General features: G+C 41.8%; 1 gene segment (V, D, J or C); it reads right to left on the minus strand.

Moving 5' to 3' along the window:
* Positions 1 to 48: 48 nt before the first annotated feature.
* Positions 49 to 19,275, minus strand: LOC145362411 (Ig heavy chain C region-like). The segment is given in 6 exon segments: positions 49 to 65; positions 5,887 to 6,192; positions 7,170 to 7,475; positions 17,533 to 17,589; positions 18,784 to 19,095; positions 19,230 to 19,275. Coding segments are annotated over 6 exon segments (1,044 nt in total).
* Positions 19,276 to 20,092: the final 817 nt, after the last annotated feature.

Consider the following 20,092-nt stretch of genomic DNA (forward strand, 5'->3'; position numbering starts at 1 on the left):
TACACAGATCTTGATAATCAGCTGAGGGAAATCTTCAGCGTCCAAAGTTCAACCCGTCATTTGATCTGTAAAAGAAAGAGAAAATGTTGAAGCAGATGTTTATGATGCGGGACAATAGTGTTCGAGTGTTTAATCAGTGAAACATTCAGAGATTTTTCAAATCCATTCTGCCGATGTGAAATGTGAGTGAATTGAATCATCTCACCTTCACCAGAGTGACGGCAGTGCTGTAGAAAATGCTCAGGAAGAACAGGACGATGAATGTGGAAGCGGTTGTCCAGATGTTGCTGTTATCATCCTCATTGCCTTCAATCCAGATGCGGTCGGTGGGGTCTAGGGGTTGGAGACCAGGAAATGAAATTAGATGACTTAACTTATCCAGGAAATCATATTGTTATTTTTCATCTCCCCGTTCTCCTTCATGAGTTGTTAATGTATTCTCTTTGTATAATTTTCAGTATATAACTACTGTTAAGTTCAGGACATTTAGTAACCGATCTCCATAATTATGTTCACACTTGATATTTATGTACATTCCTTGGACAATCCATGTCAGAAAGAACTGAAGAAGTTTTCTTGAGTATCAATTCATTTTCGATCAATTTGGCACTATCCCTCATTGAAGAATATTATGACTGATATCGAGGAACGTCCACTGATCAATGATTGGTTTCACAGATGGTGGCTCATCTTTAAACTGTGAATATTGCTGTTTAAGAACTGGGATGTAATTTCTGATTTTTTCTTATTTGTGGCGGTAATGGTTAGAAGATCACTAGCTTAATTCAGTTTCTCAACGTGTTTTCGGTGCTATGTACATTGAGCTAGTTGTCGGTAGATATGTGCGTTAAAATTTATGTTTAAATTTCACTTTCATCATTTACCTACCATTTGTACTTAAGATTTTGCATTTGTGTGCGTGTGCATGAACATCTCGTGCTCTGCATTAATCTTTGGCTCTCAGTTAATATATGTAAAGAGCTTTAATGTACGCGTTCATTTCCCTGCGTTTGTTGATTTGTGTAGTTGTGTGCCTGCACCTATGTGTATATTTGATTTTTCTGACATTGTGTATGTACGACTCTATTATTGTGGTAAGTCTGTGTATATTTATTAAAGCCACTCTTACTGGGTGCACATGCATTTCTGGCTATTCCTATGTGTTAATTTTTGTCATTCTAGTAATGTTTGTTTCCTTTTCTGTGCGCGTCTGTTTCTCCATTTGTCTGTGTGTGTACCTGTTAACATGTGTGTTTGTATATACGTGTTGATAATTCTTCACAACGATATCTTGATATATGTTTGTGTTTCGATATGTAGTAATGTGTGCTGTGGTGTTCTGTTCTGTATGAGCATGTTAGTTTTTGTGTCTACATGTTTGCGTGCAAATGTTTTGCTGTCAGTTCATCTATATGCAGCCTGCTTATTTGTTTATATGAATTTCCATATATACCTGTTAACGTGTATAACATTGTGTGTCTCTATAGTTATATTCCTGTCAGAGTGAATGTGTGCTAAGATATATACTTATTTAAGTATATGTATGTGTTTGTGCATTTATGTGGGTCTGCATGTATGTGCATCTGCCTGTGTTGTGTCTTTCCATGGTATGTGTTTGTGTTTGGGTCTTTGTTCCAACTCACGTAAGTGTCTGTACTTGTGTGTTTTATGTGTATGTGTGTGTGTGCCTTTGTATATATTTGATTGTGTGGCCTTGTTTTAGTGCCCATTTGTACAAGCGCGAGTTTATATATTTGATTGTGTGTGTGTGTGTGTGTGTGTGTGTGTGTGTGTGTGTGTGTGTGTGTGTGTGTGTGTGCGTGTGTGTGTACGTGTGTGTGTGCGTACGCCTATGTGTGTATTTCTAATTGTGACAGTTCTGTGTAGTATTGTCAGTGTGTATATTTTTTAACTGTTGCTTCAAGTTTTACCGGCAATTGTTAACTGAACGTGATCCAAACAATCCGAACAATGGAGCACATTTTCAGACTTTGCTGTTTAAATGTCTTTTATGTGAGTGGCACGGTGATATCAGGAGAGTGAATGAAATAATTCATTGATGCATCTCAGAATCATCAGGGACAGGACAGTGAAAGCCGGGGAGGATTCGGTTACTTGTTTAAATTTGTATTATGGGAAATCAATGCCAGCACATGATTAACAGGAACAAGAGTGTTGAAACATTTTTGAATTATGTTGCATAAATATATATACATATATTAGTTTATGTGTATTATATACTTCAGTGATACTTTCATGAAGATAATTATACTTCAAAATCTGTAGCAAAAATAGGAAGCTAATTTGTACTGTTGACAACTGACTCCTTATTGTAGAGAGTCATTCCCTTCCAAGCACGCTCCTTACGAAAGGGTGGAGAGTGAGCTCATAGCTTACCTCTCTCTATCCTGTGATGCAATATTCCTGATGGTTCTAACCACTGAGGAAGTGGAGGTGAGTGGATTAAATAATGACATTGCTCCTCTTTTCATTGAGGAAGTTGTGGTACATGGATTAACTATTGATCCTCCCCTGTCTTTGTTGGGTGAGTAGGAATCCGGTATGTTAACAATTTCACTCTCCCTCAATCTGATGTGGGATTATTTCTCTATGTTTATGTGTGACCCTTACTTCTGTTCAGTGGGTGTGATGCAGCAGCTTAAAGCTGACATGAAAGGGTAAAGGCATGGACAATGAGAGAAACAGAAACACCGAGATCTAAATATTGAGAATGTTTGCCGCAAATGTTGAAATTGTCGGATTTTTCCTCAGGGAGGAAGTCGGTGAAGACATTTTGGAGAATCCTGGAATAAATGTGCTCTATTCTGTCTCTGAGACAGGGTGGATCTGAGCTGGGCGCATTGGTTCAACAAGGCTTCGATCTGAGGCCTGAAAATATCTGACTCAAACAAAAAAAAACTACTGGAAGGAAAACTGAAAAGCAATCAATGAAGCGATTGGGTATTTCATTTATCGTTAGAGGAAAATGATTTTATTCTGTTTATTGTAGTTTTTAATGTACCCGACTGATACTCATTGACATGAATTAACAGTGTCCATCAGTGCAAGAGAAATGTTCACAAAACTGGGTTTACCGCTGGATTTGTCAACTGTTCTGTTGATGATCTTCAAGGGGATGGCTTCATGTCCCACCACACAGGAGTAAGAAGCGCCGCTGGACCATTCCTCTGCTGCAATGGATAACAGGCTGTACATGAAGAAGGAGCTATTGCCGTTCTCCGCCACCACCTCGGTGTTCCTGTAGTTCCCGGGATTCACCGGCTTGTCGTTGACGGTCCACTTGACGAAGATCTCTCGGGGGGAGAAACCTCTCACTAAGCAGCTGAGGGAGACGAAACTCTGAGCGGAGACGTCTTCCGCCGAGGGCAGGAGGACAGAGACGACCGGTTCCCGCGGATTTAGATCTGCAGAACATGTACAATAAATATCAATAAATTGGAGAATTCTGGAGGCAATGAAACCGCTGGTTCGATATCAGGAAAATGTGCTTCGGTTTTGATTTTAAATGTTTCCATTTTTGATTTCCAGCTTGGAGGAGAGGTGAACACAATTGTTTTCTCAAATAACTCAGGGGGGCGGAGTGGAAAGATTCAGAAAGTTTACAGCACAGAATCAGGCCATTCGGCCCAACTGATCTACTTTCCTTTTTGATTTCCTAGTTTTGATGCGCCACATCAGACTCGCCCCTTCTTCTTCGATCTAAACCCAGTAACATCGCCTTCAGTTCACTTTTCACTCATCAACACATCAAACTCCCCAGAAAAATATCAATCGGCCCAGAGTCGTTTAGTTCAGGGAGAACATTAATGCACTGAATACTAAATATTGACGAGTACACTTTCACTGGAGATAGACACAGTGATGCATTTACATGGAAACATAGAACATTACAGCACAGTACAGGCCCTTCAGCCCTCAATGTTGTGCCGAGCAATGTCCGAACCCACAATCAAGCTATCCCACTCCCTATCATTCTGGTGTGCTCCATGTGCCTATCCAATAACCGCTTGAAAGTTCCCAAAGTGTCCAACTCCTCTATCATGGCAGGCAGTGTATTCCTCACCCCAACCACTCTCTAAATGAAGAATTTACCTCGGACATCCCTCCTATATCTCCCAGCATGAACCTTATAGTAATGCCTCCTAGTAACAGCTACATCCACCCGATGAAATAGTCTCCGCATGTCCACTCTATCAATCCCCCTCATCATCTTATAAACCTCTATTAAGTCGCCTCCCATCCCCCTCCGCTCTAAGGAGAAAAGCCCCAGCTCCCTCAACCTTTCCTCATAAGACCTACCCTCCAAACCAGGCAGCATCCTGGTAAATCTCCTCTGCACTCTCTCCAATGCTTCCACATCCTTCTTATAGTGAGGTGACCTGAACTGAACACAATATTCCAAATGTGGTCTCACCAAGGTCCGATATAGTTGCAGATAACTACACGGCTTTTAAACTCAAACTCCCTGTCAAAACACCCTGACACACAGTAAGCCTTCACTGTTCTATCCATTTGAGAGGCAACTTTCAGAGATCTGGGGATATGAACTCCAAGATCTTCCGGGTCCTCCACATTCCTCAGAACCCTGCCTACATTTTGACCCCACATTTATTGCTTCAGTCTCTCAGCTCACCTGTTTCCTTGTGGATAGATGTTCTTAGAGGAGTCGGCAGATCCTGATGGCTCACCACGCACTCAAACACAGCCGCACTCAGCCAGGCTTGTGTGGAGATGCTTAATTTGCTGATCACGCTGTCAGGATCCGCTCCGGGCTTTTCGGCAGTCTCTGATTTCAAATACTTCCTGTCTCGGATCCAGGACACGTTAACTCCATCAGGAGCATGAGAAATGATGCAGGTTAAGGTCACGGTCGCCTCCAGTAAGACCTGTTCTATTGGTGGTGGCTGTATCTTCACTGTGGTATCAAGGCACTGGAGAGGACCTGTGAATGACAAATGAAAATGAACCCTAGTTCCCCTTCAGAAGCAGGACAGCAGTCTTCAGCCTGAAGGAGATGAAGTCACCTCCAATACATCAATCTCTAACTATAGCCTTTCAACATCAATGGACGATGAAGAACCAACTTGTTCTATGAACTTATTCCCTTTATTATAGTATTGTAGCAGCGGTACCATTTTCATAAATCAACATTGCAGGATTCCCAAACGATACACCATCCTGAACTCAGGGAAAACAGTACTGGGCGTTAGTTTATAAATAGGGTGGATGCACTTTCCGAAATTTTACCCCTATGCTGTGACTTGTGAAAGAGTCCGATCCCCACTGTCTCTCTGAATCTTACCAGCTGCCTCAGGGAAAAAAAAAAGTTGACATCAAGGCCATCTCTCTCACTATATTACTTCAAAATGGAAGGGGGGCACTCTTTCAGGGGAGGCAATGGCATATGGTGTTGTCAATGGGCTTGTAATCTAGTGCAAGGTTCTGGGGACACAGATTCGAATCCCATCATTGCAAATATTAAATCTGAATTCTATAAAAATGTATAATTAAAAGTTGAAATGATTGTTATGAAGCCATTGCTGTAAAACCTCTTCCAGTTCACAAATCCTTTTTTAACAAGTAAATCCGCTGTCTTTATCTGGCCTGGTATGCATGTGACTCCAGATTCACAGCAACGTGGTTGACATTGAAGTGCCCCTGGGTTTGGGAAATAAACGCAACTCTCATGAAGGGATAACAAACAATTGCTTTTGTGATGAAATTCTGAAGGAGGCCTTGTCCTAATGCAGCAAATTACATGACAATAACTTAGAAGTTATTCTATGCGTTGTACCAACATTAATAGATCTCTAATTCCGGTTAACATCGGAATGATATATTGTATCCTCTGTTTGAGTCTCTTACCCTGAGATGCGCTGATGTTCAGACTCTGAGTGTTTCCTTGGTGAGTGACCTGGCAGGTATAGACCGCTTTGCTGAACCATTCCCCAGCGGAGACTGTCAGCCGGCTGCTGGCCGAGAAGTTCCCGTTCACTTGACAGGCGGGAGAGGTGACAATTCCTGAATCCATGGGTTCCCCATTCTTCAGCCACTTCACCGTCAGTGACCCTGGCTGGAAATCGATGATTGAACAGACGATGGTTGCAAATTTGCTGCTTGTGATTTCTTCACTGGAACTCACGGTGAGGATAACGGTTGGGGGGATTTCACCTTCAACAAACACATGTTTAGACATCACTTGAAAATTCAATTGACAACAATTAAAATTAGTTCTTTTATTTTAGCACCAGAGCTGCCGATTTGAGAATTGTGCCCATGGTTTTATGGAACTGGCAGGGAAATGGCAAATAGAATTCAACTGTCAAAAGTGTCACGCAATGCATTTGCGGAGGGCAAACAAAGCAAGGGAATAGTCAATAAAACAGAAGGTTGAGAGAGATTGAGAAAATACAATACCTTGTAGTGCATGTCCACAGCTGTTTTTCGATGGTAGGGCAACTGGACAAGTTGATCAAGAAAGCATTTCGGATTAATTCCTCCAATGTGTGAGGTATTGAAAACAAAATCAGTGATGTAATGATGGGGCTGTGTAACACACTAGTTAGGCCACGTTTGGAGTTTGCTCCATAGTCCTGGCCTTCACGTTGCAGGAATGACGTAATGACTCTGGAGAGAGATGAGGTTTACAGGAATGTTTCCATGGCCTGATCATTGCAGCCATGAGGCGAGATTGAATAGGCAGGAGTTGTTTTCCTTAGAAAAAAAGGAGGAGGCTGAGGTGTGACGTAATTGTGGTTCACAAAATTATACGGGACGTAGGTAGAAATAATTCATTCCCCAGGTGGAGGGCTCAATTACCAGGGGGCATGATCATTTAAAATGTCTCTGTATCTGTATCTCAAGTGCTTTAACCGACAAGGCTACGAAGCAAGGACTAGAAAGTGGGCTTAAAATGAATGGTTAGTTTCTTTGTTGTCACTTTTGGACAGCACAGACATGATGGTCTAAATGGTCTCCTTCTGCACCGTAACATTTCGATGGTTCTCTCGTTCTGAGTAACTTATCAGTCAGTAGATATTTACCTGGATTTTGCACAATTTACATTTTTCAAATTGCTACAAATCAGTTATGACTAAGGCCTTATACAGTTCATTCACAGCGCCCCTCTCTTACCCAGGTTTCACAACACTTACATGGCATTTCAACGATCTTGACTGAGTCACTGTGTCGAACCTCACAGTCAATTCTGGGGCATTCTCCCGCTGAGTCGGTGATGGTTAACTGGCTGCTCAGTGTGTAGGTCCCCTTCGTGTTTCTCACTGACGGGTATGTTTTAAACCCACTGGTGATCTCCTGCCCATGTTTCTTCCAGGTCAGTTTGGCGACATCTGGAAGGTAATCCATGGCCAAACAGCCGTAGGTGACGGAGCCATCGGAGTTGTGTTGCTGACAGGAGGAGACCAGGCCGTAGAGAGTGGGCGGAGACGGTGTCGCTGGGAAAGAATAGCCGATTGAACAAGTTAGACTCTCATTTGCGTTTATTAAGTCATCAAACATGTTGTTACAAATATGTTTCTATATTAGATATAGCTCTCGGTGTTGTATGGGTTCCAGGTATGATCAGGATATTGATGAGGGATATGGGCAATAGGTATGATCAGGATATTGATGAGATCTGACCAAAGTGAATGGTGGAGTAGGCTCAGAGGGCTAAATGACCACTCCTGCTTCTATTTTTGTGCTTCTATCCCGAACATTGATTAGAATTATGAACTTATCCTAATATTTCCAGATTTAATCCTATATCTACCTTTCAGATTGTGTTATTTCTATCAATTGGGAAAAGTCATCTCTGAAGAAACTCACATCCCTGTCTCCACCTCTAGCAAATTAAGAAGAAAAATACATTCATAGAGTGTCAAAATGGCATATCATTCATTGGATTAACAGAGAAGAGCAAAGATTGTCTCAATTGTTGCAGCAACTATTTATTTCTCAAACAACAACACTTTGTGATGAAGAAGTTGTCTCTTCATTCATATCATGCACTCACCTGATGAGGGAGTTCCAATAGCTTGTGATTCCAAATAAACCTGTTGGACTTTAACCTGGTGCAGTGAGATCCTTACTGTGCCCACAACAACCTCACTCCGGCATCTCCACACTAGTTTTGGAAATTGCCTGTGTTCAAACTGATTGATGCTCCTTCCTCTCTCCAACTCATTGCCTCTCACTCCACAAATCGGAGATTAGTGACTTTGCTTCAAAAATACCTCCGGAATGAATACTTACTGAATGATCAGGAAACTCTAAATGTGATTATAAATTCAAATAAATGCAACATTAACTAATTGAAGGATCATACATTAATGGTAAGAGTTGGCCATTCGGGCCCTGAAGTCTCCACCATCATTCACTGAGATTACAGATGAGCTGATTGTGGTGCTAGCTCTATTCTCAACCTCCTCACTCCGCCCGTCCATCATCCGCTCTCTGCCCATTTTCCCCAGCTCCTTGCCCTTTCCACTGGCTCTCTGACTTTCATGGTGGCTCGTTTTCTCATTTATCCGGCTCTCTGTATTTCCACCTGACTCTCTACACTTCCCTCCAGCTCTGTGCCCTCTCGCCCGGCTCTCTGCTCTTTCTCTCAGTCCCCTACACTTTCCCTCAGCTCTCCGCCCTCTGTCTCTGCTCCCTAACCTCTTTCTCCTTTCCCCCGGCTCTCTGACCTTTCCCACTGACTCTCCTGCCCTTTCCCCTGGGCTCTCTGCCCTTTCCCTCGGCTCTCTGGCCTTTCTCCGACCTCCCTGCCCCTTTTCGTGCCTCCCTGCCCTTTTTCATCCCTCCCTGCCCTTTTTCCTGGTTCTCTCCCCTTTCCGTGGTCTTTCTTCCCTTTTCCCCATCTCTCTGTCCTTCCTTTCGGCTCTCTCCCCTTTCACTGGTCTCTCTGCCCTCTCCCCCTGCTCCCTGTCCTTTCTCCTCTCTCTCTACCCTTTCCCCTGGCTTTCCGCCCTGTTCCCCAGCTGTGTGCCCTTTCCCCGTCCTCTCTGCCCTTCCCCCAGCTCTCTGCTGTTTCCCCTGGCTCTCTGCTGTTTCCCCTGGCTCTCTGCCCTCCCCCCACCCACGGCTCTCTGCCATTTCCCACGCCTCCTGTTCTCCCCTGACTCTTTATCATTGTCCCTGGCCCCGAGCCCCCAGCGATTCCCTCCAGCTCTCTGCACTCCCAGGGCAGCTCCCACCTTTGAACACCAAACGGCCGCTTGAGATCTTTCTTCTCTCTCGTTGCAGACCTTCCCCACACAGATTTAGTGAGTGTGAGTGAGAGAGTGTGAGTGTGAGTGATTAGATGAGTGAGAGTGGATGAGTGATGGTGTACGTGTGACGGAAGGTGAGTGAGTGAAGTTCTTTGAGTGATGATGAGTGATTTAGGGTGAGTAATTGTGGGTGAGGGTGAGAGAGCGTGAGTGAATGAGGGTGTGTGAGAGAGGGTAGGGAGTGAAGGTGGCTGAATGTGAGTGAAGGTGACTAGATGATTGAAGGTAAGCAAGATTGAAAGAATGAGGGAGAGTGAGTGAGGATGTGTGAAGGTTAGTGGAGGTGGGTGAGTGGAAGTGAGTGAGATTGAGTGAATGAGGGTGAGGGAGTGAATGTAACTGAATAAGTGAGGGGTGAGAGTGAGTGAGTCAAGGTGGTGTGTGAGAGTGTTTGAGGGAGAATGAATGTGGATGGGTGGGAGAGTGAGGGTGAGTGAGTGAAGGTGTTTGATGAGGGTGAGTGATTGAGGATTTGTGAGTTAGGGTAGTGAAGTTGAGTGATGATGAGTATGTGAGGGTTTGTGAGTGAATGTATGTGCGTGAGTTTGAGTGAGTTTGAATGGGTGACCGGGCGTAATTCAGAGCGAGACAGAGAGAGGGTCATTGAGCTTGAGTCTGTGGGGGTGGGTAGGTGAGTGAGTGAGTGTGAGTGAGTGAGACTGGATGAGTGAGGGTGGGTAAGTGAAGTGAGTGAGTGAGTGATAGTGAATGGGGTGAGTGAGTGAGGGTGAGTGAGACTGGGTGAGTGAGGGTGGATTAGTCGGATCAGTGAATGAAGGTGAGTATGAATGTTGATGACTGACTGAGGGTCGAAGTCAGTGAGCGAGGTTTAGTGAGTGAGGTTGAGTGAGTGATGGTGTATGAGTGTGGGTGGCTGAGTGACCGTGAATTAATGAAGGCGCGTGAGGGTGAGTGCGTGAGGGTGAGTGAATGTGGGTGCGTGACTGAGGGTGAGAGGGTGAGTGAATGTGAGTGAGTCAGTGAGGGTGTGAGAATGAGAGAGTTAGGATGTGTGATTGAGGGTGAACGAGTGAGGTTGAATGCGTGTTTGTGGGTGAGTGTGGGTGAGTGAGTGAAGATAGATGAGAGTGAGTGAGCGAAGATGAGTGAGTGATTGTGAGTGAGTGAGGGTGTGAGGATGAGTGAGTCAGGGCGTGTGTTTGAGTGAATGTGCGAAGTTGAATGAGGGTGTGTGAGTGCTTGTGGGTGAGTGAGTGAGAATGGATGAGAGTGAATGAGCGAATATGAGTGAGTGATTGTGAGTGAGTGTGTGAGGGTGACTGACTCAGGTTGAATCAGGATCAGTGAGTTTCTGACGGCGAGTGCGTGAGGGCGAGTGCGTGAGGGTGAGTGTGTGACGGTGAGTGAGTGAGGGTGAGTGCGTGTGAGGGTGAGGGTGTGTGAGGGTGAGGGTGTGTGAGAGTGAGTGTGTGAGGGTGAATGTGTATGAGGGTGAGTGTGTGGGAGGGTGGATGAGTGAGTGAGGGTGAGTGTGTGAGGACGAGTGAGTAAGCGTGAATGAGAATGAGTGAGTGAGGGTGAGTGATTGTGGTTGAGTGAGTGAGGGTGAGTGAATGAGGGTGAGTGAATGAGAGTGTGCCAACGAGAGAAGGTAGGTAAGATAATGTGAGTGAGTGAAGTTATTTGATTGAGGATGAGAGATTGAGGGTGAGTGAGTGAGTGTGGGTGAGGGTGAGAGAGTCAGTGAGTCACCTCCTCCTCTCCCTCTCCATCGATCTTTTCCCGATTCTCTCCATTGATCAGCTTTCAGTAACAGGGCTGTGTAAAGTCAGGAATCAGTGTAGATCACCGGGCAGCTGCTTTAATGTCGGGGCCTTTCTTTCAGAAACACGGATCAGTGAACAAATAGACAGACTGAGGGAGCTGGAAGGGAAGCTTCCAGCAAAACTAGGGTCACACAGGAATCAAACACCAAGTTGACACCAGTATTGGGGAGCCAGGCGGACTTAGTCTCAGCCAGATCCCTTCTTATTGATTGTGTCTTTGTGTCCGGTGTAACACATGGAAATCCCTACTTCTGACCTCATGTTGGATGGAATGTGTCATTGATGAAGCAATAGAAGATTGTTGGTCCCAGAACAGTCCCCTGCCGAACTCCTGCAGTGATATCTCAACTTAGATGTTTGACTTTCCACAACCATTACCATCTTGCTTTGTGCTAAATATGACTCCAAACAGAGGAGAATTTCCCTCTGTAACTGATTCACTTGCGTTTTACTCGGGCTCCTCGATCCCACCCTCATTCAAATGTTACAGGGGAGGGTAAGGGGGCGGCGGGGAGTAACGTGGATGGGCGCTGTGGCACAGTGATTAGCGCCGCTGCCTCACAGTTCAATTCCCGATATGGGTCCTTGCGTGTGGAGTTAGCAAGTCCACCCGTGTCTGCTTGGGTTTCATTGGGTGCTCCTGTTTCCTCCCACAGACCAAAGATGTGCGGGATCAGTGGATTGGCCGTGCTAAATTGTCCCTAGTTTCAGGGGGACTAGTTAGGGTAAATACAATTGGTAATGGGGATTGGGCATGGTGGGACTGCTGCTCGTGCAGACTCGATGGGCTGAATGGCCTCCTTCTCTACTGTAGGATCCTATGATTCTGTTCTCTGGTATCAATGACAGTCTCTCTTACGTATGTGAGATGGAAAGTGTGTGAGGGTGTGCTTGGGTCTGTGTGCCAGGGAGGGAGGGTGACAGTGTGTGTGTGTGTGTGTGTGTGTGTGTGTGTGTGTGTGTGTGTGTGTGTGTGTGTGTGTGTGTGTGTGTGTGTGTGTGTCTGAAGGTGCCTATCTGTGATAGACTGTGTTTGCACGCGTGCGAGCCAGTGAGCTGCGTTTGCAAGAGGGGACAGTGTGTCTATTGGAAATTAAAATAAACTGCTCATGAGTGTGTGGAAGTTTGCATGGGATCGTGTGTGAGTGAGAACGATGAGTGCAATGTGTGTGTGTGATAGAAGCAATATGTGTGTGTGTGTGTGTGTGTGTGTGTGTGTGTGTGCGCGCGCGCGCGTGTGTGTGTGGAGGGGAGGGTAGAGTTTGTGTGAGTGAGAAAAAAGTGTAAAAAATAGACAGGGTGTATGCGTGAGTGCGTATGAGTGAAATAATTATTGAGAGAACATGTGTCTTTGACAGGTGGAGTGTTTAAGAGAGATACATTGTGTATACATGTGTGTTCGTGTGTAAGAGATGGAGAGACTGTGTGCGTGTGAGAGAGGTGATGTTTGTGAGAAAGAACGATTGAGAGAGCGAGTGTATGTATTTATTTGTAAGTGAGAGAGAGTATGTAGAACATGAGAGAAAGAGAATGTGTTTGAGAGATGTCATATGAGAGAGCAAGTAAGTGTGTGTATATATGTGTGCATGTGTGAGAGAATATGAGAGTGTGTATGTGTGTATTTATGTGTATGATGTGTGTAAGCCTCTATCTGGCTGATTCAGTCTGGAAAAGCACAATCACTCCACACATACCCACCCACTCACACAGTCAGTGGGAGTGACAAGTGAGCACAATACGGACTGTGGACCAATGGCTGGAAAAAACATTTAAATCTTTCACAAGTCACTCACAATTAAATAATTTCCTCTTTCCTCAATGAGTGAAACTTGCAAAATTTCACGAAATTTGAGATAATCCAGGGTAAATTCACCCACAAATTTATCCGCCCCCTCATTCCCCCTATTCACTCTCTCCATCACTAACAAGCAGTGTCAGCACTGTGTGTATTATATACAACATGCACTGCAGCAACTCACCACCGCTCCATAGATTACACTGTCCAAACCCGCTGCCTTTACATCCTAACAGGACAAGGGCAGCAGACACAATGAACGCTATCACCTGCAAGCTCCCCTCCAAAACACACATCATCCTGACTTGAAACAATATCTCAATTCATTCATAGTCGTTGGGTCAAAATCCTGGAACTTGCTGCCCAAACAGCAGAGTGGATGTTTGCAGCATATGGACTGCAGTTATTCAAGGATGTTTCAAATCAACACTTTCTCAAGGAACAATTAGGGAAGATTAAAAATTCTGGCCGAGCAAATGACTCTAAAATGCCTTTAGAAGATTTTAAAAAAGATGCAAATGAATTAGGCGCTTCAACTGTCATACTAAACAGTTCAGGGATTGCTGTAATATGGAACACAATATAGTAAATCTCACTTTGTACTTGTTCACCGAACATTCCCAAGGCCGGTACATCACTGCTTAAAAATCACCCAATTCTCCCCTCTACAGTGTGAAGTTTCTGCTCTCTGATGGTGACAATATGCTTCAGGGATCTCCTTTCTGAGACGCCGAGTCAAATATCAAGTCAAACTGTCACAAATCTCAGAGTTACAAGTTTCTTGAAGAAATAAATCAAATTTCAGTCCCCGAAATACAGCAGAAGAGGCCAGAAGGTTTATAACCAGTCAGACAGATTCCTGGTCCCAACACAGTGACCACACGCTGAGACACAAACGGTGCAACAGCCGAGTTCCCAGCAGAAAGATCTGTTCAATCTGTCAATTTCATTCAAACTGTTGGATTCTCATTGATCAATGGTCAACGTACAACAACAGAAAACCAATGACCTATTTTAAATGAAACTGATATTCATTTGAAAATTAAAAAAAAATCCTTGACTTTTAATTATTTCTCTCTATCTGCATCACCTCTCGTAAAGATGTAATTTCGCAGAAAATGAGCAATCAAAAATATCAGTTTCAGGGCAGTTCAATGTCCCTCACAGAGATGCCGTAACATTATAAGAATTAAACAAACATGGAAATGTTAACATTGAAAATCATTGCATGTTTCGAACTAATTTCTTAATTAAATGTAGTTAACGCAATAATCAAGGCAAAATACTTTATCGAGCTGAGCAGAGCTGAGTAAAGACATGTTATGTTTCTGAATTCATTTTCGATACAATTAAATATTCTCTAAAACGGATTGTATTTTGTACACCAGCGCTATATTCAAGGTCTTTTGTTTTGAATTAATTAGCACCGATATTATATTTTGTTATTGTTAATTGGCAGTTAGATCTCCTGTTACTGATTTGCACTCAGTAATTAAATCAGTTTTCAATCATTCAAAATTTGCCTTTGCCTCGAACATTGTGAAGTAATTAGGTTCCAATTAAATCATAAACAATAAACTTCAAATTACTGAATGGAAATATTCAGACATCTGAAATTCATTTGCTAAAATCGAATCACGTTGTAATTTTTTTCATTTCCACTTTTACTCCCAACGCCTTATTATAACCTACAAACGTGTTAAAATGCGTGCTTCTGTATTTGTATTTACTGTAACGACCTGGCGGTTTGAGATCGATGAAACTGCTTCTTAGATTGAATAATTTGGATCATCCATATAATTTACTGACTGAAAATATTGATTAATTTAAAAGATCTGAATTGAACAGTGAAAAATTCAATGAGGACAATTGATTCAAATCTTCTGCAACATTGAAAAATGATGCACAAAATAAGTCGAGACTTTTTCTTCAGTATAATAATTAATAAGAATTAAACATAATGTTCCAATAGAATCGATTCTTCTATCCTGTCATTTATTCATCTTTATTCAACATTTATTCTGTTTTCAGCAGTAATGGAGCCATGATGCTATGATTAAGCGTAGAACAACTATTACTATTATGATATTATTGTGATATTTGTATATAAATTAATCTTTTTGAATTTCATGTACTAACTTGTCAATCTCTATCCAGTTTCTATTGTCACTTACAGCAATTCAAACACCATTAATTGAACGATTGTTTAGTGTTAACGAATTCCACCTGTCAGAAAACTGTGTTCACTCTGTCAAGTTTATTCAAAATGTGGGATTCTAAGTGGTCAATTGTCAAATTACAACAAAGAATTAATAACTTACTTTAAATTAAACTGAAAAAAATTTCAAAATTCCCTTGGACTTTTAACTACCTGTACCTCTCTCTTAAATCTAGAAAATTGGGCATAAAATATTTTTTTTCTGAAAATGAGCACATCTAATGTAACAGATTCAGGGTAGTGTAATGTCCCCAGCAGAGATATAGTGATGCAGTAAGAATTATAATTCATGTTTTATTTTAATCTGCAACAATTAGTTAACATGAATAAAATGCTCTGGCATGCATTTATTTTTGATACTTGTTTGTTTTATCCTGAAAATAATTTTTAAACGGAGTTTGTTTTTTTTTGTTCATTTAGCTGGAAAAAGTGTAATCGCTCAGGATCACGGTGCTCAAAAAATACAGAAGCAATTGAGAAACACCAAACCATTTCAAAAGTTTTGAGATGACATTAGTGATTAATTACCTTGTCATCCAAATACAAATGAATTGGAAGAAATGCTGCGCCTCCACAGAAAGAATGTAATAATCGGACACAAAAATACCAAATAGTCACGTCTTATTCTCTAAAATTCGTATTTAAGTGAAAGCGAACTTCACTGGGATATATCAATTAATGCAAAGTATCTTGATGAACTAAGCACTGCTGCGGAAACAGATTGTTCTCATTGAAACAGTTTCCGGAATTATCACAACATATTTCCAGCATAAAAAAACATTTCTGGTCATGTTAGTTGTGTGCGAAGCACAGCAGAACTATTAGGAGGGAATAATGAATAATGATATTAATATAAAATGATGTTTGGTGAACATGGAGTTACATTACCTATTTAAAAATATTTAATTTATGTTAATTTTACGATTAAATTTGTTAATGAGAAGTCTGTAGTTGCAGCAACGACTTAGTGTCCCAGTGAACGCTGTATGTTATGATTTATTTTAATTTGTAAACGTTCGTTTAACTTTAATTAAAAATGCTGTAATATGTTTGTTTTTTTTTCAAAACCTGCCTGTTTTCTCCCTGCAAGGATTTTCAAACTCAAAGATTGTTTGCATTCAACCAGAAAACATGTAACTGCTCAGTGCCACCCAGTTTAAACAATGCCGAAACACCAAACCATTTCACACATTTTAACATTCATAGCGACCGAACCACAGAACCTCCTCAACAGAAACACACCAAAACACATCACTGCGGGAATGAATCTGTTGAATGTATCCATTCAATAAAATCAAAAATATCATCGCAAGAAAATTTCAGTACCCAATCCGGCAAACCAACTCGTCACCAAATATATGAATGACTAAACTAAACAGAAATCTGGAATAAGAGCAACAGCATTGTGAGGAGGTGAAATATGTGCAACAAATTAACATTGAAGCTTTACCACATTCTATTCATATTGGGTCATATTTCAAAAAAAATTCAAACGTATTTAAACATTTACCTGCAGCCATCAGGTAAAACATTGCACGTACCCCAAATTGGGTATGCAGTGGCAAACTGTGTTTTGGACGAGTGGCGTAAACCGTGGTTTGATTTAACCAGCAATTATCGGTTACGATTAAAAAAGTACAAATGCAATAAACCCTGCCTGATTTCTCTGTGCAGGCACAGTCAAATAGTTTAAAACCGGCAGACTCTGGATTCAATCACAAAGTGTATAACAGCTCAGTATCACGGAGTGTGAACAATGCAGAATCGCCAAACCATTTCACAAATTTTACTTCTTCAAAGTCACCCAGACAGACAATCTCCTCACCAGAAAAATGCATCACTGAGGGACTGAACCCCCGTTCATGCAGAAGCAGCTCAATTCTACAAACTGTTTCAACAGAATCAAATTTCACATTGGCGGAAAGTCTCACTTAAAAATCCAGCCAATCCGCCCATCACCAAAGTAACTAATAATTAAACTGAGCACAACAATAACACAACAAAACCAGCATTGTGATTAAGCCGAAAATGTTTATAACATTAATGCAGAAAATTTAACACATTTTGTTAAGGTTGGGTTAGATTTCAAATACTTTTGGAGTAGTTGGTACAACTCGCAGCCATTAGATGTCACCGAGATTAAACATTGCAGAAACGCCGAACTATTGAACAAAAGGAAGACATTTAATGTAACCCAGCCAAACAATGTCCTCAGCAGATAAACACCAAATCACAAGAGACTGAATTTACCTTTTATCAATTAACAGTAGAATTCTATAACCGCAATTTCAGCAGGATCACATGAAACATTGCAAAGATTTTCAGCACAGAATCCACCAAACCGCATTTCAGTGAACAAGTGAATTAATAAAATCGAGAAAAATGTAAAACAAAAACTCAAATAAAACACTGACTAAATAAATGCATGGTTCTTACCTGCAGTCACCGTCACCATGGTCCCTTGTCCCCAGTAGCCCATAGCGTCACAGTGTCACATTCTCTAGGCTGGGTCATACAATAACCATCCCTGCACAAAATAGACAGAAATCCATCAGTATTTAAACAAAATCACAAGCCAGAGTGGAAGTAAATCACTGCATTTTTCATGAAATTATTACTACCCTGTTGGATACCGTTCGCTCAACATAAATCATCTTAATGTTTTGTATTTCACAGAGGATCATATGATCAAGTTATTGAAAACACTATTTGATAATCAAATAGTTATCAAAAATTTTTCATATTAATTCTCACTATTTGTGTAGTGCTGGTGTATAAATAATACAGCACTGTAAATAATGATGGATTGTAAAACAGAACACTGCCCGAGACTCGGTCAATTAGCGCTGAGGGGTTTTTGTATTGACAGTAACTGTTGTGCCATCCATATATCACAGTGAGACACAGCATGTCAAATACTGTGCCTGCCTGCTCACTGTAAAATACAGAGATTTAATTTCACTGTTCTGTGAAAAATCTGATTCTGCCTCATCCACGAGCGAATGAGTGAGTTATTTCAGCTTGACCTGGTCATTATATTTATAAAGGGTATCGGATTGCTTTTAAACTCACCGTGTAGATTTAGCATGTCGGTCAATATCGATTTTATGGAAAGAGTTTTATAACTACTCACAAACTAATATTACGTCCACACATTATTTCTTTGAAGCCTCGTTTGCTTTAGAAATCCTGCTGTGGTACTGATTACCAATTTGAACAATCCCTTTCTCTGAGGTTTTTGTATGAGGATGTCGCTGTGCTCAGCACTGTGACCCACTGTAGTATCACAGTGACACACACCCGCACAAAAACTGCGCTCACTCTCTGTTCAGTACTGCCACACAATATTTACTTCAAATAGACCCGTATTCCTGATGTAATTTACAATTTATGCAGCTGTTTACAAAACACAATCTAGAAACACCTCCTCCAAGTATCAGAAATAGTAAAACGAGCATTATATCCAGCTGAAACAGTAAATATAAACACAGTGAAAAGCTCAGCTCATTACGTCTGTGTGTTTTCCTGATTTAATGTTTAATTTTCACGACGTTAGTGGTTTGTGTTTTGGCTCTGATTACTGGCGCTATTATTATATTTAAAACAGTTACTGACCTTCAGGTTATGATGGAAGTTGCTGAATTTCCCCTCGGACTGTTCTTGTTCAGGTCCATCCCTGGTTCCTCTCGCTGTGGTCTCTTGTACAGTAATAGATGGCGGTGTCTTCGATCTTCAGCCTCGTCATCTCCAAAGAGAAGATGTTGTTTGAAGTGTCTTTGGACGCAGTAAATCGATCTTTAATTGATGGGGCGTAGTTGTTGCTGGATGAACTATAGTAATAAAGCAGCCACTCCAGGCCCTGTCCGGGAACCTGTCGGACCCAGCCCATCCAGTCGCTGCCAAGACTGAATCCGCTGGTTTTACAGGTGAGTTTCAGGGAGCCTCCTGGACGCCCGGTCTCTGCCTCTGGCTGAGTCAACACAATCTCCGACTGGACACCTGTAAAAATAGATCAAAAACACCAGGGATTAATTTTAGTGAAATGATTGCTGACTCTGGAACATTCCAGAGAGAGACTAACACTGAGACCGTAACAGTGAGAAACTTGAACAATAGTAATAATAAATACTCACCAGATAAGAATGTCAGCAACAAACTGAGAGAAATGGCCGACCTCATCTTTCTGGTGATTTGGGGGAAATGGTTGTGTCAGGAACTCAGTGAACAAACCAGCTCCCGGACTGTTGGATTCCGGTCCCAGTGAGCGGTATTTAAATACCCGGCAGAAGGGGGCGGCTTTCCAGGCGCCGCCTGTTGATTCCCTGCTGGAGGCGGCGCCTGGATCCACGTCCCACCTTCCACACCACCAACAGAATGGACTCGGAGATTTACAATAGATTAATATTAAAATGGGCATTTTACTGTATCGGGATATTTGTTTGGCTAAAATGTTAATTGTATTGTCCCCATTATTTCTGGTGATGACATTGCAATTCATCATTTATTTATTTAAATAACTAATTCCATGGTAAAAATGGTGATTTTATTGCCACACCCCCAACAAGAAAAGAAATCTAAAAATGATGAAATAACATTAGACAATTTTGCAACAATTCCGTGTCTCTGCCACATTACAATAATAAAGCACAATTTATCAGAAGAAATACCATCGAGTTCCGTAACTAAACGTGTAAAATATACAAAGTGATTCTATTTGCAGTGTGGATGGCTATCACTGTACAATTTGGGTTTGGAGATGAGAAGAAACTCTCACACAATACAATGTTTCTCCTTATCTTTTCAAACTGCCCCAATCTCGAAGGCAGGCCTTTGAAAATAATAAGAATCCCAAGCTCCTGATAATTAAATAGTGAGTTGACAGAGAAACATAAAATTAAATTGATTTTTGACACAGAAGTTAATGAATCGGAACGGACTTGGAGATCATTAAAGTTCTCCTTCAGCATCCAATTTATTGCAACTCATTCTATTGGCC

Source organism: Carcharhinus amblyrhynchos, unplaced genomic scaffold (assembly GCF_965287045.1).
Source record: "Carcharhinus amblyrhynchos unplaced genomic scaffold, sCarAmb.v2.hapA scaffold_38, whole genome shotgun sequence".
In the NCBI taxonomy this organism is placed as follows: Eukaryota; Metazoa; Chordata; class Chondrichthyes; order Carcharhiniformes; family Carcharhinidae; genus Carcharhinus; species Carcharhinus amblyrhynchos.